Source organism: Idiotropiscis lumnitzeri, chromosome 18, assembly GCF_059441095.1.
Source record: "Idiotropiscis lumnitzeri isolate Australia: NSW breed Sydney's pygmy pipehorse chromosome 18, RoL_Ilum_1.0, whole genome shotgun sequence".
Lineage (NCBI taxonomy): Eukaryota > Metazoa > Chordata > Actinopteri > Syngnathiformes > Syngnathidae > Idiotropiscis > Idiotropiscis lumnitzeri.
Genome location: NC_142408.1, coordinates 12602850 through 12628994, shown reverse-complemented (window position 1 = coordinate 12628994; position 26145 = coordinate 12602850). Strand labels below are relative to the sequence as shown.

At 37.3% G+C, this 26145-nt stretch overlaps 2 protein-coding genes across 4 annotated transcripts in view; both read left to right on the top strand.

Moving 5' to 3' along the window:
- The first annotated feature begins 134 nt into the window (after positions 1-134).
- On the top strand, positions 135-7262 carry LOC148319562 (uncharacterized). Of its 2 annotated transcripts, XM_088281512.1 has the most exons (8): positions 160-277; positions 1033-1152; positions 1848-1924; positions 1988-2213; positions 3928-4041; positions 4327-4875; positions 5483-5599; positions 5880-7262. In XM_088281512.1, exons 1-8 carry the CDS (start codon positions 196-198, stop codon positions 6482-6484), a joined length of 1890 nt encoding a protein of 629 aa, XP_088137638.1. In that variant the 5' UTR covers positions 160-195; the 3' UTR covers positions 6485-7262. The 2 variants fall into 2 exon arrangements, with proteins under 2 accessions (XP_088137639.1, XP_088137638.1); XM_088281513.1 differs by having other exon boundaries at positions 135-277; positions 1848-2213.
- Positions 7263-9080: 1818 nt separating this feature from the next.
- shroom3 (shroom family member 3) overlaps positions 9081-26145 on the top strand; it is a 55399-nt gene continuing 38334 nt past the window's right edge. The window contains exons 1-2 of one of the 2 annotated variants that reach the window (XM_088281226.1): positions 9081-9631; positions 18704-18858. In XM_088281226.1, the coding sequence (XP_088137352.1) occupies positions 9479-9631; positions 18704-18858 (308 nt within the window). In that variant the 5' untranslated portion in view covers positions 9081-9478. Of the gene's footprint in view, positions 9632-18703; positions 18859-22990; positions 23057-26145 lie in introns of those variants that run through there. The other variant, XM_088281228.1, reaches the window with a different exon arrangement.

Here is a 26145-nt window from a genome sequence, read left to right as displayed (position 1 = left end):
GACTAATAAAGATAGTATCAAAAAGAAATACTGTTAAAGTCTAGTTGTGTGTAACCGCGTTAAACAGCGACCTCTTCTGGGCAACGTGTAGTACTATTGGTGAACCTCGTGTAACTAGCGTCCAACCGGAGCCTGGATGGTCGATCACGTGATCATGGAATCAAGCAGGAAGGGGACCAAACCGCAACAACAAACATGGAGGTCTCTCCAATCAGCTTCACGCCGGACAGATACTGGACAGAGGAGAAAGAAAGGACACTCATTTCATTCTTTTCCAGTAAGTGAAAGTGGCCATTATTTTAAATCTTTATACGCAGAAAAGTACCCTTTTGTTAAAGTTTTAAGTGCATCGCGAATCTCGCGATGTTGACAGTGAGCTGTCCATTATATGGCAACCGTTGCTTGTTTCAACCGATAGTTGCGTATGAAATAAGCAACTGTGTGACCACAGCAATGGCGACCAGCAACTCCGGGCAGATAACTGGCTTTACGTAGCAGCCGAAACACGCTGGCTACAGAAGACGGCGCAGTTGTGAAACTACACGTTTCAAAACTCTGAATTCTGATTTGAAGGGGTTTCAGTTGGAATGGCGGACATATTCTGGGCTTGATTTTAATTGTGGAATTCGAAATGGGAACAAAGCAGCAAACGTTACAAAAACCGCTTCGCCCTGTGTACTACATATATATATTTTTTAACTAAAGGATGAGGCTTCATCTCTTGAAAGTTTTTCTTTTGAAACACCTGTATTAAAATGACTGCTGCAAAAAAACAAGTGAAGTTTTGTGAATTCCTGCTATTACAGGAATTCTTTAAAACATTTGCTTTATTTTAATATTGCTCCACTTCCGGAGCTGGGCACTTTTGTTGGTCCACCGTCCTCCGTCTGCGATATGGGTAGCCTTCCGGCCTCGACCCTCCGACCTTATTCATAACATTCATCGCAATTTTATTCTTGAGATTATAAAAAGAACAAGTCTGTATTGGTGAAGATTATGACTTGTAACTCCAAGATGTATTTTATTTTTTAGAGAATAGTTGCCTGTGGAACCATAAATTAGAAAGCTACAAAAATCGACAGGTGAGATGGAAAATGTTGGAACATTTGAGAATTCTTCTGTCTACTCAACCCCCACCAGCTCCTTTCACAGGTATGTGTTAAAACTACTGATTACAATGCATTTTTCTTTTTACAGCAGAAAAGGGCTCTGGACCAGCGATGCCAAAAATGGGCTCCTTGGGAGCCCCCCTATCCAGCTCTCCTATAAAACACCTGATTCAAATGAGCAATTCATCACCAAGCTATGAGAACCCAGATAACAATCTTGATCGTATGAATCATCTGTACGTGGGCACCCCTGCTGTAGACTAACGTTTTGCACTGGTTGCCCCAGCGCTAATGCTAGTTGCACCAATTACATTCACTGACTTGCGAACTTATAGATCCATCCATCCCATCCATCCATTATCTGAGCAGCTTATCCTCACGAGAGCCGCAGGCATGCTGGAGCCTATTCCAGCCATCTCTGGGGAGTAGGCGGGGTACACCCTGAACTGATTGCCTGCCAATCACAGGGCACATAAAGACAAACAGCCAGTCAAGCTCACAATCACACCAAATGATTTCAAGTGTTCAATTAACCTACTATGCATGTTTTTGGAATGTGGGAGGAAACCAGAGGACCCCAGGCACGGGTAGAACATGCAAACTCCATACATGAAGGCCGGATACCAGAACCGAACGCTGCACCTCTGTATTGTGTATTGTGTGCCATAAAACCTTGCAAAACCTAAACACGCTCCGCCCACCACCTCGATCTTACACTGATCTGTTTTCCATCTCCAGTGGAAGACATCAAGAGCAAGTTCAAGAACCTTCGTACCACCTTTCAACGGCAGTACAAAGCGGTGAAGGCGAGCGAGGTGTGCGGTCCACACGTTTTTGTACCGCAGTGGAAGTACTATCAGCAGCTGATGTTTCTGCAGGCTACAGGCCTGGATGACTGCAACGATGCCCCCCTGCAGTCCTCATTAATTGTTTCACAGGAGGAGAGTGAACATACTCTCACAACCCCAGGACTCATCATTTCCATCCTTCCTCCTGAATCCTCCGTCACAACCACGTCGTCCTCGTCCTACATGCTCTCAAGTATGGTAGCGAAATCGTTTTGGACAGAAGAGAAGGAACGTGTGCTGATTGATTTCTACGCAGGTAGGCAAAATAATTTCACATTCAAACATTTTCTTCTGAGTTAATCAACACAAGAGATTTTCATAGAGCTTAAGCAAAGGCTAAGGAAACAGCGGAATTGGGTTTTGTAATGCAGTTTCAGAGTGCGCACTTTCTGTTCCCCGCCTCGTCAATAACAAGTTGTGCAAATGTTGAGTGGTGAGGAAAATATTTTCTACTCGTACCACATTGGTTCGTGGCCAATTTATTTGTCACAAGTGCACCGTGGGAAGCTGGCTACCAAGCATAAATGTTTGTATGCAAAAAAAATTAATAAATAAATTAAAAAAAGTCTGTATGCTCATTGCATGTAGTGATCTCACAATCCCCCATGCTGCCAGTGATGCATATGATTAGTTAAATTATAATCACATCGCTCGTCAAGCCATTAATGCATTGATTGCATATGTCAGTGGCATGTTCGCACTTCTATTGCGAAACTAGAATGGAACTAGAATTACTCCTCCTGCTGTATTGAGGGAAAAAAACGGCGGATGTACTATTTACAGTGCTTTATAGTGAACCCATTTCGCAATGAGGTGACTGAATTAAAATTGACGGTTGTGCATGGATAAAATCAGCCAAAGTTTCTCTTAAAAACTTATAAATATTAAGGCTTGGGGTCAATATTTTTAGTGAGCTTGAATGAGAGCTGGAGCCGAGACTCCCTCGGCTATCACAGGGTCTGACAGCCCGAGAGTGATGGCAACCGAGCCGTGGTGTTTCCCTTTTAAGTGTACTTTTACCTTCGCTGCTGGAAACTACAATCTTATCGACTTAATCAACATTGGGTTACAGTACAACTGACCTGTACTAGCAACTTTTCACCATGCTTGCAACATCCCAGACGAGACTCTGAAATGTTGGCAGGTTTGGCAGGTGCCGTAGGTGGCGGAGGCAACGTAAACAAAAGCGGCACTACCGAGATGGCCTACGTTTAGGATAAGGTAAATGCTAACCAGTCAAACGCCGCTGCCGAGCCTCTCTACCTTTTCCACCAATAACACAAAACGGGTAACCTGGAACAACAACTAGCGTGAAATAACTATATTCGTTACGGTTGCATTTTTTTAATCACCTGGCTACATGTTCAGATTCCCCACACATCAGTACAACTGTACTTGAGGTTTACCACGGAAGAAAGAGAAGTTTCTAAACCAGAGTATTACGCAGACTACAACTAACAACAACTTTATTGCACGCTCGCCACCCTAGTGAGGATAAGTTGTTCAGAAAATGGATGAATGGGTAACAAAAGCTATGACACTGTCTCCTACTGTCATAATAGTAATACCTGTTGGAATAGAAACGGCCACGGCTTGTTGAAGTGTAGCTTTGGTGACTGATATTTGCAATCATTTGTTTTTATTTTGGTCATTGAAAATGTCCTTATAGAACAACAATATTAGGGGTCCTGCCTTTCTTTAAAAAATTGTGTGCGTGTGTACATTGGTGAGATGTCACTGCTAAGTAAACATAGTTTTTGTGTCATATATTCTATAAAGCATTATTATTGATTTAAGCATGACAAACATTCAAATCGAGTCTTCGTACTTTGGTAACGTCCCCTGAATTTGCACAAGGAAAACACAATGTTTTTCTTTGAGGTGTGGAAAAAAAGTAAAAATGTCCCACAATGATTGTTACACTGGTAGCATGCTTCCTAGTTGAATGGGTCTCATCTGTGTATATGCAGAACACGGCTGTCTGTGGAACAAGAAGTCTAAAAACCACAACAATCGTCCGCTCCGACTGAAACTTCTGAAGATCCTAAGGAGACGCTTGTCTGACCAATCTTCGTCTTTCTCAAGTAAGTATTTTGCAAATCAACATGCAGCAATGTCAAAATTACAAAATACACAAGATGCACTACTATAGGTTCATATACGATGCCAATGTAGACATACACAATATTTGATTGGATAAATATGAAACCCTGCGTGATTACCAATCAGTACACACAACAACATCAACATAACATTAGTCGTGTTACTGAATACATAGACTTTATTTGCCATGCTTTCTAGTATTTTTAGCTATAATCAACAATTCAAAGAATTTTTTGAACCAGTTTTGCTTCTTTCCTGCCTTGCAGTTGAAGATATAAAATACAAGTTCAAGAATCTTCGCACAGTTTTTAACCGTGAATACAAAGTGGTCCAAGTGAGCAGCACATCTGATAAGCGCTACCACTCCAAATGGAAGCATTACCAGCGGCTGCTCTTCCTCTGCGAGTGGTGCAACGATGACGAGAGTTCAGACGACATGCAGAAACCGACACCACTGGAAGCCCAAGTGCCGGAGCTTGGAAACCAATTAGCGTTGTCCTTCCCGAACAGTTCCTCATGCTCCACCCAAACTAACAATGCCGGCCTCAGCAACGCTCCCACAACCTACACCAATATCTCTGCGGGCTTCCAAATTGTCACAACCAGTCCAGATGATGTTAAACCACAGAAGCTAAAAACTGTCAAATGCCCCAATTCACGATCCAGTTCACCACTGGATAGCAAACCTTGTACAAATTCTCCTCCTATAAAAGTTTCTCCATCCAGTCCTGTTCAACTAGAATGTGGGCCCATTTCTGACTCCCGTTGCCAGTGGAATGAGACCAAAGTTCACCAGCTCATATCATTTTACTCCGGTATGTACATCACATTGGAAGACATCATTGATTGATGGCCAACACATTGACGTTTGGTTCTTGAAGTTTGCCTTCTGTAGTGTAATAATCCTTATGCAGTATTATTTTGTGGCCATTGGTTTCAGTTTTTTTTTTCACTCATTTGATAGGTTGAATGACGATACCATTGCACATCAAAAAAGTACGTTTGTGATTATGGTACGTTGTAAGTTGTGAGTAACTGTCAAGTTGATAAACTAGCTGCTGCAGCCAACATTTGACACATTCCCGCTAACATTATTCGTTTAGCAATAGGTTTGCAGTTTTGGTTTGCACAGTGCTGCATCATACTGTTACGGTTACGTTATCTAGCGCCTTTAACATAAACTTTGAATGAATAATGTCCCTGAGAGTGTCCATCAAAACTTGAGCATGGCAGCTTTTTTTTCTCATAGAACTCATTATGGTGTACCTAATATGGTGACAAGTATGTATTTTTATCTGCCGTTTAGGTCCTTAAATATTTTATAAGCGGACATTAAAGTATGTGTTATGTATTGTTTTGAAAATTGTAATATGACATTGGAATAATTTCTCAAGTTCTCATTTGTTTTGCCTTCTTCGCCAGAGCATGATTGTTTGTGGAACTATAAGTCAGAGAGGTACAAGAACAAACTAATGAGACAGCGTCTGTTGGAAACATTGAGCGTTTTACTCTCCTGCAATGAACGGTTCCCTTTCACAGGTAAGGTTACACAGAAACATGAACCACTTTTATCACTCTGCGGCTGATGTTAAATCTCCTTTTCTTTGCCATCTCTGGTCATGTTCGCAAGACATGCAAAAACTGGTCTGCTGCGGTCATGCTGTAGTCTGACTTGGTTCAACTTTGATGTGTTCTTAGTTCCTAAAATTGTTGATTTGACTCTGGGCATGCTTAATATATTTTCCATTATAAATTATTTTTCATGGACATTTTCAGATTTATCAAATGTCACCAATGCGATTTGTTAATCTTTCAATAGTGAAAGACATCAAGACAAAGTTTCGGAACCTGCGAACCATTTTCCAACGTGAACATAAGGCAGTGAACTCTACCAAAACCTGCGGTTCAGGAGACTTTTATTTACCCAAGTGGAAACACTTCAGAGAGCTCATGTTCCTCTGTGACTCTTGTGACGAGGAGCAGCCTGAAGATGTTCTCTTTCCACATGCAGTGGACATCAGCCTCCACCCTCCAGACAACCAAGCCCCTCCCACATCTTCCTCTCAACAGTGCCACGACTCATTTATAACTGCTAATCAAACACAGAACAAAATGAAGACACTTGAGTCTCCAACCTCGCCTCCTCCACTGGACACCCAGAACTCAATGTCCTCGTCCTCAACATGCTCATCTCACCTCGACGGCGGCGCATTGGGGCACAAACGTGTAAACCAACAGCCGCCACCTGCCACCATCGAGGTGCTGGACTTCATGAAGAAAATCTATCAAAGTCAGATAATGTCGCCGCATGCTGGTTTCCTAAAGTATGTGGAGGAGTGTCTTAATGAGGCTCCTCCGGACAAAGTGAAGCGAATGAAGATGAAGATTATTGAGACAATCCACAACATGTCAGAGCACGTTTAGTTGGCCCTCAAAAAAGCTTTTAACGTCAATGCTGCCTGCTATTGTGTAATAATAATGTTGCGGTCATGATTTCCACTCAAGCAGGAGAAGAGCATCTCTTGTGCATGAAAGCTTCTTGAAGGTCATTTAGAAGCTGCGTGCTTAAATTAGTTGTGAAGCACTGAGTTGGATCTGCCTTGGTCAGAGATCCTGTACTGGCAAACTAAAACCATACATTGGAAAAATAATTTAGAAGAAGATAGAAAATTGTTGTTCATTAATTGACCAGATGCACCACTTAACAGCGACAATACTGAACAGGCAAACTCCAGAAATGGTCCAAAGGGAATCATAACATTTGAAAGTGCCATAATTGTTAAGATTGAAACAATTCTAATCTAAACAACATATGTAAATGTAACAATCTTAATGCTTTTCTTAAATTACTCAACACAGTCAATTTGTGTGCACATGCTGTTATGTATGTAATTTATATACTGTGTATATGTCAACATTGTATATTTACTGTCAATGTTTCCGTTTTGGACATTAATTCTTTTTATGTAGATCGTTAATATCTGTGTAAAGAATCCTACGCAAGGCACACAGGCATTTTTTTTTATTCAGTAATTAAGTAAGACAATTTTACATTTGCACTTTTTAAAAACTAACCCCAGTGCCTTATCATAATTACAGTAGCTACGTTTCAGTGGGTGATCTTACTTGCTGGTTTTCAACTTTGTGTGGAGGGCAGACTCTTTACATATACATACTATACTTGTATAAACTATGAAAAGGGGACATTGCGTGTGTTATTGATGTTTATTCTTGCCCTCGAGAGGATACTATAACACTTGTGGTGCAACACTTTTTAATTCATTTTACTTTTAAACATGTCATCCATTTTCAATTCCCAAACTCAGATGTGTTACAGAAACAGATTGAGTTTTTGGAGTTTGACATGCACCACTCTTTGTATTTAGAGCAAACTCTTTCTAACCAGAAAAACACAAAGCAATGTGGCTTTATATATGTATATATGTATTTATTTATTTTTTGTGTTGTAATACAATATTGTTGGGAGATGACTGGGAAGGTTCTATATCTTCTGCCTCTAGATGGGGATATTTTCATCTACATTTGTTAGGTACTGTAATGCAATTCTCAGTCAGGAGGAATTCCTCAGGCACGAAAGGGCAACTGTTGAAAAAACCCACTCATTGTCCACTAATAATACGTTTCTTGTTTAGCGCAAACTGTCAGATGTTCTCAATCAACGAGCAATGGCTCCCAAGAGTCATGAAGTAAAGTTTGAACTGAGCGACCGCTGCTTCAAAAGAATTGCACTGTACAGTAATGCCTTCAACCTAGGGCCAGAACCACATGCCGTAATTATAATTAACACCCTTCATGGTCTGTCAAAAGAAACAAGATATACAACCTGTGTTGTGTGAACTTGATAGCACACAAATCTAAATGAAAGCTGACACAACATGGCTGCAGTATCATATGTAACTTTAAATGTTCTCATTGATATTAATTTTACTAGGACATTGCTATAATCTGGACATGCCTGTATTTAATTTTAATCCATGTGAGCATGAAACCACACTTGGTGATACATATTTTTAATCCTTGTTGCCCTAACTCATTGGCCATTGGACACCTTTCTGATCCACATAAAAAGAATCTGCTATAAAATCGTCATACATCAATATAAATGAACCACTCTGGGTTTATGACTGCATGTGCAAGTTGCCCCAAAACGCATCCAGAAGCTGTAAAAATACATTAACTATGAAGGACATGTAGACACTAATTTATAAAAAAAAGAAAAAAATCACTGAACATTCTATGCAGTGTCATGACATGAGACGTATGTAACAGAGCCAAAAATAAAATTATATATATATATATATATATAGTGCTGTCAAGCAATTAGAAATGTTTATTCACAAAGAAAATTAATTGCGATTAATCACATTTTTCAATTACCATTTTTGTCAAGCTTGTAACAGATATTTACTTGAGTAATATGAATGTAAAATCACTAAATATGAAGTATATTTTAATTCAAAGACTCATCTGATACTTTGAATACGATTCAAACAGAGTCATCTTTACAGGCATTTTTCCAAGAAACAATTCTCAAAACTTACACAGTACAGTACCACACTCCAGCAGTGTTGGTTTGCAAGGCCCAGTGGTAACTTGAGAAGGATGTTCTGAGATGATGTGCTAAAGATGTACAGCTAATATGGTACAGTATTGAATTTGGCTTAGCAAAGCAAAGTATGCAAAATTTTGTTGAAGTAAATTGAATTAAAATATTTACCTGCCTATATATATATATATAAAATACGTGTACTGTGGATATTATATATATATATATATATATATATATATATATATATATATATATATATATATCAAACACTAACTCTTCTTACGTCATTCTTTTGGTTTCCTTTCACGAAGTCGTCTCACATCTCTCTCTCTCTCTCTCTCTCTCTCTCTCGGGCTCTCCCTCAAACCTCCCTCCCCCCCTTTCTCTTTGCTCAGTGAGTCGCACCAAATTCTATTGTGATGCTAAACTTTCGGAAGAGAGAGACAGAAACACAGTGAGAGAGGGAGGAAGCGCGGCTTGGATTTCTGTTTGGACAAATGTGATTTGACCTTCGTTTATCTTGAAGCGTGATCCCTTCCTCCATTCAGTGAGCTTTCCAACGTTTTGCCCAACTGTTGCGAACTGTATTGCCAGTGAGTGTCCTGCTGTTGTTTTGCTGGACCTTCCGCCACTTTTTGCGCTTTAGGAATGCACTGTGCACTTTGCAACTCGGTGCTGGGATACCTCCTGCTTTGCTTTTCCTCGACCAGGAGTTGTAAATGATCGACGGTCATGTGCTCGTGAAGGACATACACTTTTCGTCAGCCTGGTCCCCCCCGCGGTCCGCCCGGTCGCAGCCGGACTGAGGACCGGTGAACCTGATAGGAAGGAGCGCTTCCTTTACAGGCATGGAAGGTGGCCGGGCGGGGCTCCAGCAGGCGGCGGGCGGAGGAAGAAGAGGCGGGTGGACGCTTGTGGAGGCCCAGCTGCAGGGTGGAGCACCGTGGGGCTTCACGCTTCAGGGTGGCTTGGAGCATGGAGAGCCGCTCATCATCTCCAAGGTACAGTCATATCAATAGGCTAAAATATTTTTTTTAAATGGTCATTTGCAAGTATTTATGCTGTAGGCCTTACAAGTACAGCAAATTGAAAAAAATGTGTTCGCTTTAATTATATTTCCCAAGGATTAAAGTTTACTATTTGTGCCATGTTTTACTTAAATAGCTAAGCAGCAAAACTACAGTACTGACAGGGAGATATATTCTTTTTTTTTTAAGGTTCTCCCCTGCCGCCCGCTTTAAACATAATTAAACATATTAAAAGACAGTTGACACAGTTGAACTTAACAGACTAAAATATTCCGCAGCATGTTCGCACTCTCTTACTGTCAAGAAATGGGAGGCTCATGTAACATCACTGTGAAGAAACAAAAAGACTCCCTCACACAGTTCTCCCAATAAGAATCAAAGTGCGTCAGGTACTTGAAGTTGTTGATTTGTAATCCCTAAATGAGTTATACTGTAAAACTAATACATTTAGCAAAATAGAATTAAACATTGTTTATTTGAACACCCAAATGTCCACTTAAACCACGTATTTTCATTTATTGAAAGTTTGCTAGTTTAAGGCAAACATTGTGAAATGCTATGGTTGAGTTAACAGTATTAGCATAGCTGTTACTTAATTGTAAACCTTCAAACAACTTCTACTTTTTTGATGGATTTTTTATTGACCATATAAACAGATAACAGAAACTAATTTAGTCTGAACTAAAACATTTAAAAAGAAGAAGAAAACAAATGATCATGCGTGGTGGCCGACTGTTTAACACAATGGGCACACAGCGCAGAGGTGTGGGGTTCGATTCCGGGTCCGGCCTTCCTTGTGTGGAGTTTGCATGTTCTCCCCTTGCCTGCGTGGCTTTCCTCCGGGTACTCCGGTTTCCTCCCACATTCCATAAACATGCATTGCTGGTTGTTTGGACACTCTAAATTGTCCCTAGCTATGAGTGTGAGCGTGAATAGTTGTTCGTCTATGTGTGCCCTGCGATTGGCTGGCAACCAGTTCAGGGTGTACCCCGCCTACTGCCTGAAGATAGCTGAGATATGCTCCAGCGACCCTTGTGAGGAGAAACGGTACAGATAATGAGTAAGGGAGTAAGAAGAAAATAATTTATCTAGTCCTACCCCCTTTTCTTTGTGTTTTTTTACTTTTTTTCAAATCATTACAATAGATCATTTATCTAAAATATCCCAACAAGAAAAAAAAGGAAAAACTCAACGTATAAACCTACTCTTATATATATATATATATATATATATATATATATATATATATATATATATATATATATATATATATATATATATACATACAATTGCACTTAAACTTGTGCGTACATATGCCTACATACATGCAGTACGTAAGTACATAGTCAGACACGTTTCTTTAACCCACAATGAGCATCAGCACAATTATATACTCTCTCTGCTCTGTGGGAACAATTCTTCGAATGGTAAATGTATATATATATATATATATATATATATATATATATATATATATGTGTATATATATATAGATATATGTATATATATGTATGTATATATATATATATATATATATATATATATATATATATATGTATGTATATATATATATATATATATATATATATGTATGTATATATATATATATATATATATATATATGTATGTATATATATATATATATATATATATATATGTATATATATATATGTATATATATATATATATATATATGTATATATATATATATATATATATATGTATATATATATATATATATATATGTATATATATATATATATATATATATGTATATATATATATATATATATATGTATATATATATATATATATATATATGTATATATATATATATATATATGTATATATATATATATATATATATATATATGTATATATATATATATATATATATATATATGTATATATATATATATATATATATATATATATATATATATGTATGTATATATATATATATATATATATATATGTATATATATATATATATATATATATATATATATATGTATATATATATATATATATATATATATATATATGTATGTATATATATATATATATATATATATATATGTATGTATATATATGTATATATATATGTATATGTATATATATATATATATATACATCGGTGTCCTTTCTGTTTTCCATCTCTTCCTGCCGCAACACTCCTGATTCCTATGATCGGGATCATTATCTAGCTCTTGCAGACCTTGCAGATTATCTGACAGGCAGGACACCGGCCCTCGAGGAATAATAGGCTTGAGGACTCCTGCTCTAGACTGTTCCACTATTGAAGTTGTACATCAAAAAAGAATTCCACCTTAATAGTCCTCAATTACTGTCCTCAGCTCCCAAACACTTTTTGAGTGTTGTTAAAAGGAAAGGTGATGTAACACACTACACAGTGATAAACATGCCCCTGCCCCAGATTTTTTCAAATGTGCTGCTTGTATGTTCAATGAGTGAATATTTGAAAAAAAAACAAATAAAAATGATTAAGTTTATCAGTTTGAACGTTAAATATGGTGTGTTTGTAGTGTTGGAATATCGGTTGTAAAGGGTTGCATTCTGTTTTTATTGAGATTTTACAGAAAATCCCAACTTCATTGGAAGTGATAATTAAGGAATTATTCCCCTGAAAGCGTCCATGGCCTCATTTTACTAAAATGCAAATCAGCAGGCAAGCTTGTCATTATATGTGTGAGGGTGTTTTCCCGGGATGAAAGCCAAAATGCTTTATAATCGGACAAGAATGTGAATCATGTGTAAAAACACAGGGGTGGGAGAAATGAACACAATTTTATTTTGTGATGCGGCCTGGGTCAGGCTTGTCTTCGCCCTTTTTGGATGACCCCAACACTACCAACCTCAAATCTGTCTTAATTTATTCCTTTATAATCTGCATTGCTTCTAATTAAGCTGATTTTATTTTACCTTTTTTCCTAAATTGTTTACCGTCAGCACTTTTCATAGTCTTCGTCAGGTTTGCCTATTCCACATATTTCAGCTCAGGCTAAATAGTCTTAATGGGTTTAATCTGGAGATCTCGTGACCAGCATGGAACTAACTAGGCAAAGTGACACAGCATTTATTCGCACCCCTAATTTTATACAATAATAATTGTCCTGACAGTCGACTTAAACAAAACCAGATCTGAGCCTTTCAAGTGATCTTTTGTAATTACTGATGAAAGTCAAATATATTTAGTTGTAAGACGTCTCGAGTTTTAGCCTTCAAGTGTCAAGCAAGCCGAAAGTTAGTGGGACAAAAATCAAGCAAGTCTGGTCCCCGACGGATTATTTGTTTAAAGAAAGTCACTTTAAATTTGGTATCTGCTTGTGTTAGTAACAGAAGCTATCTTAATACGTTCCTAATCACGTGATTTTAATGGTTGCAATTTCCAAAACAACCATAGTCCAGTAAATGTACTATAACTTAGTCTTCTCACTTAAATGTGTAACTGACATAAAGCTTAGTTAATGTTCGACTAGCTACCAGTAAAAGTGTGAAGTTATCATAGCATGCATGACATTATGGTTTTGTAGTGACGAGTGAAGCTAGATGTTATTGTGCCTCATATCTGTTAGTTGCAAATCTTGCATAGTTTCCTTTCCCCCGATTTAATTTAAAAAAATCTTGAGTCCAAATTTAATCATATTTGGAGCTTCTTTCACAAAACTTATAAGGTAGCCTCTGCATTATTCAAAATAGCATAACGTTGGGTTGCCAGGTTTGCAATCGCTACACACAAAAAAAAAACTTTATTCCAAATGGCACATTTTCTTGAAAATGCAGATTTTCAAATGTAAACAGGCAAGATTTATCATGCAGTTCAGTCCAAGTCAAGTCAAGTCTCATGAATACCAAGTCAGCCAAGTCTCTCATTAAGTTTTAGTCAAGCAAGCCCCAAATCCTAAAATTGGCAACTGAAATCTGTTTTGAGCAAGTCTTCCACCTCTGAGTGTCGCTAAGAACAACTGTTCTCGATTCCTGTCCAATGTCAGCCAGACTCGCGTACTTAAGTGCCAACATAATTTATTAAATATTATGTATTTGACAGCAAAAGCAAAGCCAAGGCCGATCATCAAGAACAGGTTTTAGACCATGCAGCAAAATCCACCTGTTTTTATCCATTTCAGGTGGCGGCCATTTTGCCACTTGTTGTCGACTGAAAATGACATCACAGTCGCTCAGGCCTCAGGAAACGACCAATCTGGCTCAGACGTGAACGTCACATGACCAAACTCAGAGAACGTGATTGGTCGTTATTTGAATTGGTTTTTAATTGAATTGAGGCGGGGAAAGTATGCAGCCAAATTGTGAAGTTATACATATGTAGTATATTAATCATTTATCAATAGGAAGAAATATGCTATGTATAGGCTCATAAAATTTAGCTCTTGAGCAGTAAATGAAAGATCCTGTGTTTTCATGAAACCAATTATTTTCAATAATTCACAGCACAGCGACTGTCAGTTTTGGCATCCGTGCGCATGCATAGTGGTGAAAGTTCAACCTTGTTAATATTAGACCACTTTATGTTTGCACCTCTGAAAAATGGTGAACACAGATCAGATTGCATGTCGGTCATAGTCCATGAATCAGGAAGTTGCCAATGCTTCCCAATTAACAAACCACTGGGCATATAAAAACAAAACAAAACACGCACATTCCAAAAATATGGTTTTAAACTTTTGGCCTTGGTGGATCTTTCAGTGGATCTTATGTATACAAATTATAAATTTCTATTATAGCACTTGGATGTCCTGGTAAATTTAGCCTGTTTTGTTGTGTATTTCTCCCCAAAATTGATTTTATGTTTTTGTCAATTAACATCAATATTCATGTGGCAGACAAGAAAAATGATTTAAGTTTAGCATTCCACAGCCTCAGTAGTATATCCAGGATCAATCAATTTTGGAATTAAATTCATTTGAATTGGTGTTCTGCTGTGGTACCGTAATCGCATCATCTAATCTGATGAACAATTTAAAAGGTTTGACAAAATACTTAGTTTCATTGTAAAAGCTCCAAATACTCATTCATTTCAGCCTGATTCAAGATGTTTTCGTAAATCGAAGTCTGTGTTGATGAGAGAAGGTATGTTGGTTTAGTTACAGTGAGAACATACTGAGCTGATCTGGTGTCTGCATGATAATGAATATCAGCTGGAATACCATCGACCATATCAACCACCCCACACACAGACACAGACAGATTTTTTTTCAGGTTGTGAAATGATTTACATTTCAACGGTTTACTTTTAAAGAGGATATTTGAATTCCATAATGTGGGTAAAACTCAGTAGTGATGATGCAGTTGTAATCATAATTTTTCGGTGGTTGCGATTACATGCTAACATCAGTGGAATTATTTGCCTGATATATCTTCTAAAACTAGGGTTGGCGATGTTGTAGTGGTACTCTCACCTGACTCGTATGCCGGAAGAATGGGATCGGTTTCCGCTCAGTGACGGTGTCTGCCCGTGTGCCCGTGAGACTGGCTGGTGTCCTGTTCAGGGTGTTGTCTGCCCAAAGTCAGCTGGGATAGGCTCCAGATAAGAACATCCTCTAAAACTCTCAATATTAAGTTTCATCGCACCTAACATTGTAATGTTTTTTTTTGGAGGGGGGGGGGTACGAAACTTCACAGCATGGAAGCATCACGTTTTGAGACTTTAAAAATGTAGGCGCTCAAATGTGAGGTACAAAATGTGTTTTGATTCAGAGAAGGGGTGTGACGTGCGCTGTGAGGGATTCTTGGCAGTTGTTTTAACATCTGAAGAGGACCAGATGAGTGGAGTCTATCTTTTCACAACAGTGCTGCGTAACTAAAGCCACGAGCATATTGAATAAAACTTACTCGTGACTGTCACTGTGTTAAATCCTTATGGCAACTCAAAGGAATTACGATTTCAAATTACGATGTTTTCAGACTGCTACCAGATTCTATTGTTAATGATTACACAGCAGGGACTTTGTGATCATAAAGTAACTGCAACTGAAGCTGTACAGCAGTAATTGCCTTCCTTTTTCATCTGTTCGTTAACCAGTAGGGCTGAAAAATTAATTAAATAGAAATTGACACTTCAGCAATCAGTAGCAATCTTCAAATCACAAAGGCTAAAATTTGGAAGCAAGAAAGCTTCATTTCAGTCAGCATGCTACAAAAAACATTTATGTTGAATAAAATTGACATTATTGTAATTTAGTTGATTGCTTATTTTTTTTTAAATACCTGGGATGAGGACCTGGAAAAATAATCGCATATTCAATCATAATTGCAACACTGAGGAAAAAATTTAAACGGGATTTTTAAAGTTCTTCAGCCCTAGTTAATTTTATTTAGATTTTTTTTTATTGAACATACAAACAGAACAGAAATTAATATAGTCATATGTAGAACATTTAAAAGGAAAAGAAAGAAAAATAAAAGGATGTCATAAGCACAATTAAATGTTCAATAGGGAGTAGGAAGAAGTAGTTACCTCGTCCTACCCCCTGTTCTCAGTGCATTTTTACTTAATTTAAATTACTACAATAGATCATCCATACAAAATCTAATAATATGTAATAATATTTAAATTACACTATTTGATATACATCACAGAAATTCCAGGATTAGGCAATTTACTTATATTGGATTTAGATATATTTTTTTTTAATTTACTTTTGAACATGCCTTTTCAGGTCGGTTTCAAAATCATTCCACAGAATAACACCTTTTACAGAAACACACCTTTGCTTAATGGTTGTTCAAATAAGACCCTTTTTAGTGTTTTGGAGACACAACAAACATAATTTATATACAATATGAATAATTTGGGGCCTAGGACAGACCCCTGAGGAACCCCATGAGTAATCCGTACTTGATTGGATATAGTATTATTAAATTGCACATACTGATGTCTGTTTTTAAAATAACTTTTTATCCATTCATACGCTATTCCTCTTATGCCATATCTCATGAATTTATTTAGTAAAATACTATGGCCTATAGTGTCAAAAGCTTTTTTTTAGATCTATGAAAATCCCCACAGTAAACTCTTTACTGTCTATGCTAAATTTGTGGCCTACTTCCTGGTTCATGGAGAATTATGTAAAATATTACAAAAACATGTAGTGCTATTTGGCATGCTGGACACTGTGGGTGGTTCCATCGATGACATTCCATTTCATGATGTGACACACTCACATAAAGCTATCCGAATTGTGCTTCTGCATGCTTGACACCTGAAGTTTGGATTGTCTGACTTATTTGCAGTACACTTCAATGGCACCGGCCAGGTTAGAAGATGTGACTTACAGCACGACTTCTTATGCACTATCACTTTAGTTCTATTCCAAAATACTATTAATCAATTTTAAGTATTTTTACAAAATTTGTACTACCCATCACAGATAGTACATTTTACGAATCGAAATTTGATCCCATCAAAAGAATCTTTTCCCTCAGTCTGAAAAAGTTCAAGATAAGTTCTGTTCAGAATAGAATGTAATGTTTTTTCTCTTCCACACACATGGACATCCAATCTTGACTTGCATAAAAGTAATAACCACAATGAAGGGACGTTCCTATTTTTTCTCCATTAATATTTAGGAATACCATATTGCTAGTTCTTGTTTAATCCTAAGAGACAAACACAGCTGTGCGAAGAGATATTTATGGCTGAGTGTACTAATAAAACTCCTTAAAGTGCTACATTTTCGTCCCAGCAGACTTAACAAAATGCATATTTCTATCAACGATGAATACCAAACTCAGCTAGAATCTTGCTAGACTGCTTATGCGCAGGCATTTTAACTCAGTTTGTGCACACTCATAGGCAACCAGAGAAAACAAAACAATGTGACCTTGACATGACACATACTCGACAGACACAAGTAGATGTCCACTGGTTCACTCACTTACAGGCTGCTATGAGGTGTCATCAGTAGGGCAGATACAGCGTGCGATGCTGATACAGAAAAATGTGTGTGTGGGGGTGTGTGTGTGTGAGTGATGAATCATTGTACAAGTGACAGTCATGTTCATGTAGCATGTTTAATAAAAGATTTTATTTTGAGCAAGCAGGGGAAGCTTTGCAAAAAAATTATCTAGAACGGGGCTGGGCAATTTAAATAAAGGAGGGGGTCCCAATTTTTTATCAGTATCCTAATATAGTTCACGCTATACAATAAATTCATAAAAGATCCAGCTTTTAGCAACAAAGCGTTTGAAATTGAATCAATCAAAAAAAGAAGCTGTCCAATCTTGTTGTACATTGAGTATAATGACAACAAAGGGCATTCTGAAAAGACTGCCATACTTAGAAATTACCATTCAAGGACAGCACAAAACTTCGGAACAAAAAAAACCCAACATTAAATGCAAAACCTCATTTTGTGTATTTTTCCCCACATGAGCTGCATGTCATTCTAGATCCCAAATTGTTCGGCTTACTTACTAATAGTGGTGAATGGAGCTTTTACAACTAAAAACTATACACTGAACGTGTCTATTCAGGGGGGATAGAAATAATTGACACCCACTAAAATGTAATGGAGAGAAAAAAAATTGTAAACCCCAAGAAGTTTTCAAAAAACATTGATAAATTGCCGATACACACTACAAATGTGGGTTAACCCCCCGAAATAAATACCACGAAAAATATAAAAATATAAAAAAAATAAATAAATCTGACAATAGGTGATTGTGCCGGTGGGTGCTGAACCGCAAGTATGCATAGGTCCACAGTAGAGAAAACATGTTTAGAATATCCCGATATGAGGCCCCAAAAAATGTTTTGAAAAAATATATATTTATTTTTTGGGGTGGGTGGGAGGATTAGGCCTGCCAGTTTCCTATTCTTGAAAGTATGAAATTCTATCGAAGATATGAAAGAAAAATCAAAGTAAAGGAGAAAACTTTCCCTGTGACCTCCTCTCAAATGCTCTAATTTCTGGTTTCCAAATCAGAGTTATGACATCCTTGTATTAAAAAAAAGATCTCCTACTGTACATGGCAGATGGAGTGATTACGTATTTGTTTTTGCAGGTAGAAGAGGGCGGTAAGGCAGACACTTTGGAGTGCCCATTGCAAGTGGGGGATGAGATTATCATCATAAACGAAATCGAGCTGACAGGTTATCGTCAGGAAGCCATCGCCCTTGTCAAAGGATCATACAAGACTCTGCAGATCACCGTCCGTCGGTAAGGATGCTTACGAGTGTGTGTTTGTGTTCAGAATTGTTACAGCTGCAGCTCTTGTGAAATGTACAATACAAATAAAGTTGTGTTGTATAAGAACAGCAACGGGTTGGATTAAACCAACAATAGTATTGGTCACATACCGAAAGAATTTAGTGTTTTTGCAATTTTCTGCCATATTTAGGGTGACCATATTATGATTTCCAAAAAAAGAGGACAGTCGACCCAGCCTCAAAATACTCTGACGCTCAAATATGTCATACATTATAACTGTAATATACATAAAGGCGGGTTGCATTATATAGGAAAAAACATGCAATATGCGATGTGGGTGTTGTATATTGTAATATCAATATTATTGCAATATTTAACAAAATGAAAAAAGAAATGACATCTTTATTATTATGAAAAAAATGCGGAAAAATATGCACGTAGCTAATGAAGTTATTTTGTGTAAGATATCTTTCTTCTTTTGAATGGCAATGAGCATTGACGGTTGCATTTGATTGGTCAACGTTAGATTAAAACAAACAATTCCATATGAATTTCTTTTGCTGTCTGCATTCTGAAACTTCCTGTGCTTTTATCACATATGACAATATTTTTTCAATATATTGTGCAGCCCAAATTCAAAGAGAGGAAAAAAAGTCTTTACAATAACATGCAGCCTCATAATATGAAGCTCCACCAGTCTAAACTTGATGTTTTGATGTTCTTGCTGCTTAACTCATATTCTACAAACAAAATTGAAATCAGAATGCCGTGTTTGAACTAGTTGGGGCGAATACAACATTATTGTAAAAAAAAAAAAAAGGTTTGACTTGCCCTTTAAATTATGCCTACTCTGTATGGGTGCAAAACAAAACAATAAAAAATAACGTAATATTAGCTCTCTTTTGAAGTATTACTTAAATATGACAATATTCTAAATAATACCTCTTCTATAAAAAGTCCAGCTTTAACAAAATATTTCTTACAGTCTTTACAGTGTTATAATGTAAATAATAATTTACTTGTTTTCTTCCTCACAATTGTTTTCTTTCTCATCCGTGTTTCCATGTCTAAAAATTAAGGAACTCAGTCAACTTTGCACAACTCTTTCCTCATACAGCTTTTTTGTGCTTTTATGTGTCCATATAAGCTTTGAGATCTCCGACCCGCACCTTTATTAGACATTGATACATGTTCGTGCGAGCTTTGCACACTGATACCTTGTTTGTGTGTCGTCACTGTCTTCAACTCCGAAGTAGTCGGGGGCGAACCGATGACAGTTGTATTTGACATATTCAAACGCAACGCAACTTGCGGTCACAGATGCATGAATCGGATGTCCCATCCTGTTTCAGTCGCAAACGCTGGTAACGGTGCACCACAACGCTCATAAAAGAAAAAAAGCACTCCGCCTCTCATTTGTCACGTCAAACTTCATTCAAAATTAAACACAGGGTCTTGTGAAAACCAATTAAAGCTGGATATTTTCACGAATTTATAAAAACCTTGCTGTCGATAGGGTGTAAAAAACAAAAAATAAAGGTGGATATGTCCGGACAAAAGAGGACACTCTGGCTATATTGCGCCTGCATTCAATTAAGCAGTAAGAAAACCTAAAAAAGGAACTTGTGAACCTATGTGCCTGCCTCAAATCATGTTATTCCATAAAGTGAAGCTGGGCGCTTGACCCTTTTTTGCCGGTCAGTCCCCCATTCTCTGGCTTCGATCTGGGTCGCCTTCCGGCCTTATTCATAAAAATTGTCGGCTCTCAAATTCGCCCCCTCCCAAAAAAAAAAAAAAAAAAAAAAGTCCATGCATGAAGCCGAGAGATACTAACAGCAGAGGTTTATTTAAAGGTCATTTGCTGGCTAATTTCCTATTCAAATCCGCTTTTCTTATAATAGTCTTATTCGTCTCCTTTGTCTTAATCGTCTCATCATTCTTTTTTCTTCTTCACGAACATGCCTAATGCAAATCAGTACGCATAGTTGGTGTTACGGGAATTGTGGCATTGCCCCCCCCCCCCCCTCTCTTGTAATCGTGCAGCCCAGTAGCAGGTGGGAGACGCGGGTTACGTGATGTCAGAATAAGAAATACAAGCAAGTTTGAACACACAGTGCTGTCTCACATCTCTTCATACATAAACAGTTGGTAATTAGTCGCGCTTTTGACGTGTTCTGAGACAATTTTGGTCGCTTGACCATTTTGCGAGTAGGTCCATCACACGCACGAGGGCCGATTCATGGGCCGGATTCAAATCCATCTCCAGCCTTTGTTAATCGAACAGTTTTTTTAGACTTCGTCATCCCCACCCCCAAAAATGGGCGTCTGCCTGGGTCAGAGGGTCGGACCGTTCCGCCGCCGGGACGGAGAGCCCAGCTCTGCCTTAAAGCATCTTTTAGAATTCATGTTGATGCCATGCTAGTTACAATAGCTGGTATGTGTTTGGGCTCGGGGTGCGGCTGCTTGCAAAGCTGCTGTTGCTACTGCAGCTTTTATTTTGTGGACGTCCAGTGAGAGGACTGATTCAACATGGGACTTCGCACACACAACCCCCACACACAAACACACACACACACACTGTCCCACGGATGTCATAGCACACATGGCATAGTGTTAAGGTGTGGCAAGAATCTCACGAGAACTCTTCCTGCACAATCACATTTCAAGTGTGTGTGTCTGATTAACTTCCTGTATGGTTCCCGTAGATTGGTCCGTTTTTGTGCAATAACAACTCTTGGTGAAATAAATCTCATACGTGCTATAGTTAAGGGAACAAGTTTGTCGTTAGATTTTGACCTTGATATGCATTTTGTACTGTGTAGCAGACTTACTTGCAAAGTAGGTCAAACTTTATAGCGTCCCGTTTGAGCTGCTTTCACCTTTGGACGATGTTGTCTTACTCGTTCACCCACTGTATTTTTTGAATAGGATATCTGGAGAGGAAATTGTGAGGATGTTCGGAAGCTCCTAATACTGAAAACCTAAAGATTGTATTGTTCCATCTCGCTGTAAGAAATGATGTGATGTGAATAACCAAAACAAGCCACAAGCGATACTGATGTATTATCCATGAAGATATTTGCTAATCTGCATGTCCTCATAAATCTCACGGGTGAGCTAGATGCTGAATGGTCGCCAGATAATCGCAGGGCACATAGAAACATACCAACCATTATATCACAGGCATGTTATTATGACAACAGGGTACTGTTTTAAATCAAGGCCGAATAATAAAAAGGACAATAAATGTGTTAAAACGACTCGTTTATTTCCATTCAAGACATTTCTTAAACTATATGCGACATGAATATATTTATTTCAAGAAGGATGTTTGTCACCACGCAAGTGTCTGTGCATGCCAGGTTTATAATGGTTTGGCATTTTTCTTCATGGTTATTTATTTATTTTTTTTGTCGCTTTTGTTATTTATTAAATTATTTTTATTATTCAGTTTGTCTGAATGAGTTTTTATTGTTTTTTCCCCAAGTTTACTTTGGTTTTTATTAGTTTCGGTATTAGTTTTATTTATTTATTATTATTTTTTTATTATATTGATTATTTATGGAGTCCAAGATGAATGAAAGAAGGTTCCAATGTGTTATGAAGACATGTAATCTTTATACCATATTTCTTCTTTACGGTCGTACAGTAATTCCAACATAAAAGCACAATAATAAACCCAAGAATGCTCCCTTCTGAAATTAATTGACAAAGATTACAAAAAGGACATTTTTACTAATTTTTTTTAAAGCACTTTGTTACCAAACATATATATATATATATATATATATATATTTTTTTTTTTTTGTAGTTATTTCCTTAGTTCTCATTAACTGGAATAACCTTTGTGCGTGCACGTGTGCAGTATGTCTGTACATGTATGCTGCTAATTTTGTATGACATGATTGGTGTCAAATGAGTACATCCTTCATCCTCTATTTCAGGAAGAGAAAAGGTGTGTAACTCGCAGCACACCTGTCAAATGCTGCGTCACTCGCCATACCTGTCTGTCCAACTCCCTGTCTCTCCTCCATTCCTGCCACACTCTCTCTCTGATTGGTGCATTGCAGCGAAACCTGGTTGGTTAAAAAACTGAGTACAATGTGAAAAGGAAGAGACAAGTGCGCACGAGCATTTAGAGAGAAGCATGCCGTGAGCACCTTCAAAATAAAGCATCATATTTGCCGAGGACCTTCTCATCAGAGTTGTAAGTGCTATTTTGGTCTTTGGTGTATTTGTCTTGTTCTGTGTGACTGACATGAACATTACACAAATTTAGATTTGACTCATGGAATGGCAGTTTAAGTGAAAGTAAAATTGAGGCTATGCTGCTAAATGCTGATGTTTTCACACACGTACAATCCGCTGTTTATATACAGTTTACCGTGTTTGATCAAACCAGTTAATGGAGACGCGTTAATCAAAATCAGCATGTTTGCTGTGCTATGTGTGAATGTGAAATGTAGTGCGCTATACTGAAGTCAGAAATGAAGTTAATATGTAGCAAGAACCTTCTTGAGAACTTTATCTTACATTTGATTGCTTTCCATGTGACATGAAACTTCCCTGCTCTCTTGTGCAAGTTTTTGATGATTTCCCAAGTCAGTGTTTGTTTGAGTGTGTTTGTCACCTGTATTGGTCCTCGCTGCACATTCTGCAGATGTTTTGTCATTTAATACCCGCTTAGAAGCAGTCTGCACTGCACTGGTGTTATATTGCGTATGGCTTTTGTTTACCCTTCAGACAAAAAAAAGAGAGAAACTTCATATGTGGTACCTGCTTGTTGTTTGCCATAATGACGTAGATGCACAAATACACAAAAATATATACTGTACATTTGCGCACTATTGGGTACAAACCAATCACAGCTCGTATGATGCAGTGAAGATCAATACAATTTCAAGCCACAGCTGCATAAATACAACGTTATCGTTCACGTTATTTTTATGTAGTTTAATATAAAACAATTTGCTAATTGTCCATATGCTTGCATGAGTTTTATCCAGGTAGTCAAGCTTTCTCCCACATTCCCAAAAATTGCATGTTGGGTGGCTTGAAGACTGAAAAGTGCCCACAAATATGTATGTGAGTGTGAATTATTGTTTGTCTATATGTGCAGGGTGTAGCTCGCGTCAAACCCAAAGTCATCAAGTATAGGCCCCACAACAGCCATGACCCGATTGAGGACAAAGCACATTCAAATGAATGAATGAATGGTTAGATAATTAATTAATTATCTTAGCAATTATCTTTGTCAAGGCATTTTAAAACAACTTGTATGGGTTCTTTTATGATTGTTCAGGTGTTGTTAATATCATGAGTGTAGGTTAAAAATTGTTGTTGTGATGAAGTTTGCTCTTGTGAAAATAGAAGTCCCTGGAATGTGAGGAGGTTCAGCAGGTTTGACCAAGTTCATCGTCCTAATCTTACTTGCTCTAATTATAGCTAATAGCCAAACATGCATGCATATCACCAAGCTAACTACTGGGATGTTTAAGTCAGACTATGTATCAGTGTGCTATCACTTCATATTTTATCACAATAATTATTCAGTCTTAATTAGTTAATTAAATGACAGGTAACAATTCTGTTGATTGTAGGGAGTTCAGTTTTTAAAATAATTGATTAATTTATTTTATAGTTTTTCAATTGTATCTCATTCAGGGCTAGTTAGCATAACTAGCATTGCATTACCTTACTACATAAGCGTTAGCATGTTCTCCCTGTGCCTTTGTATGCCATTCCTAAAATGCTTATGGTAAATTAATTGAAGACCAAAAATTATATGTAGGCGTGAATTTCCCCTTTGTTAGTTTCAATAGACCAAGCCTATACAAATAAACTGTATTACGCTGGATAAATGAACTTTATTGAACACATGTAAATTAAGTTGGACCCAATCCTAGTAATTTAGTTACGTTAACCCTAATAAATTACATTGATCTAACCCAAGTAAATTAAGATAAATAATATAATTGCTTAATGCTGCAAATTACAATTAATTTGATGTTAGCGTCAAACAACACTGAGCATTATTTTCTTTATAATCTAAGAATATTTAATCACAACATTATTATCGGATATCATTCAATTCACTCATCGTTACGTACATTTGAAATGCCGAACTGATACGACACAATCTAATGAGATCTGTTACAGTACCTTTGTAGAAAACTCAGCTTTTACAAAGATAATTTGATCACATTCTAAACTAGATCAGAGGCATTAATTTGACAATTCCAAGTCAGCTGGCATAGGTTGCAGCTCACCCACGACCCTAATGATGACGAGCACAGCAGATGAAGATTTGTTGTGTGTGCATCATATTGAGAGAGCTTTCCAATATTTTGACTGATAAATATCTACATAAAACAAACTTCAGACTGTTGTGATTGTGTAGACTTAATAATTTGAGCGCAATGTACACCCTTAGGCCATCGTCATGTTTACCTGATATACAGTATCTATTGCATGCGCAACATGCGTTGTTAGAGTTTGTGTGTGTTTTGGCATTGTTTTGGGGTGTATCACTGTGGGAGTTTGAGGATATGCTCGGGAACAATGCTTGGGTTTGCATTTGCTTTCCCCTGCTTGTGTTTAGTTTCTGCTGTGTTAAGGTGGTTGATTTGAATAATTTGGGGGATTTTATGGGGTGAAAATTGTAATGTATTTTGATGATGAGTGCCTGCTCAATGTTTACAAGAATATTAATCTCACCCCGGGTTTATTGAATTCCAATTGGTTTTGAGGTATTTCTCAAACAGTATTTTTTGTAACTGTACATGTGATTGAATCTTAGTTTTGCTGAAAATACTCATTCACTTACATAAATAAATTTAATGATCTGTTATCCTTCGTTAGACATCGCTCTATCACAATACAAGTCCACCAAGCTACGAAAAGCAAATTAACAAGTAAAGTTGTTGTCTTAAGTTGTAGTATTATTTCTTTTTATCCATCAAGTACTTGTTCTCATATTTTTGGTGGGAAATTACTAGTGATACCGTCTAATAGCATGTCAAAATGAAGATTTTTGACATTCTATACAGGTTAAAATGTATTTTTTAATGACAATACTTCTGTAAAACGAACAAATGCAGACAATGGGAATGGCGACTTTGATTTCTCTCGACTTTAAGTCCAAACTGTTCATTCAGACAGTCTCTTTGTCTTCTTGCATTCAATCATTTTCGCTGACTCTCTTCCTTTGTGCAAGCTTGTTGCAATCACGCTGAATGAATGTTTGACTTTCTCTGGCCCAAAAACGAACAGGAAGAAGTCAGTACAACAAAACCG

Bases quoted from the DNA above. Each gene is read 5' to 3' on its own strand.
- LOC148319562 (XM_088281513.1), top strand. From the start codon at position 196: ATGGAGGTCTCTCCAATCAGCTTCACGCCGGACAGATACTGGACAGAG. The intron at 278-1,032 runs GTAAGTGAAAGT...TTTATTTTTTAG, and splicing joins ACTCATTTCATTCTTTTCCA to AGAATAGTTGCCTGTGGAAC. The intron at 4,042-4,326 runs GTAAGTATTTTG...CCTGCCTTGCAG, and splicing joins CCAATCTTCGTCTTTCTCAA to TTGAAGATATAAAATACAAG.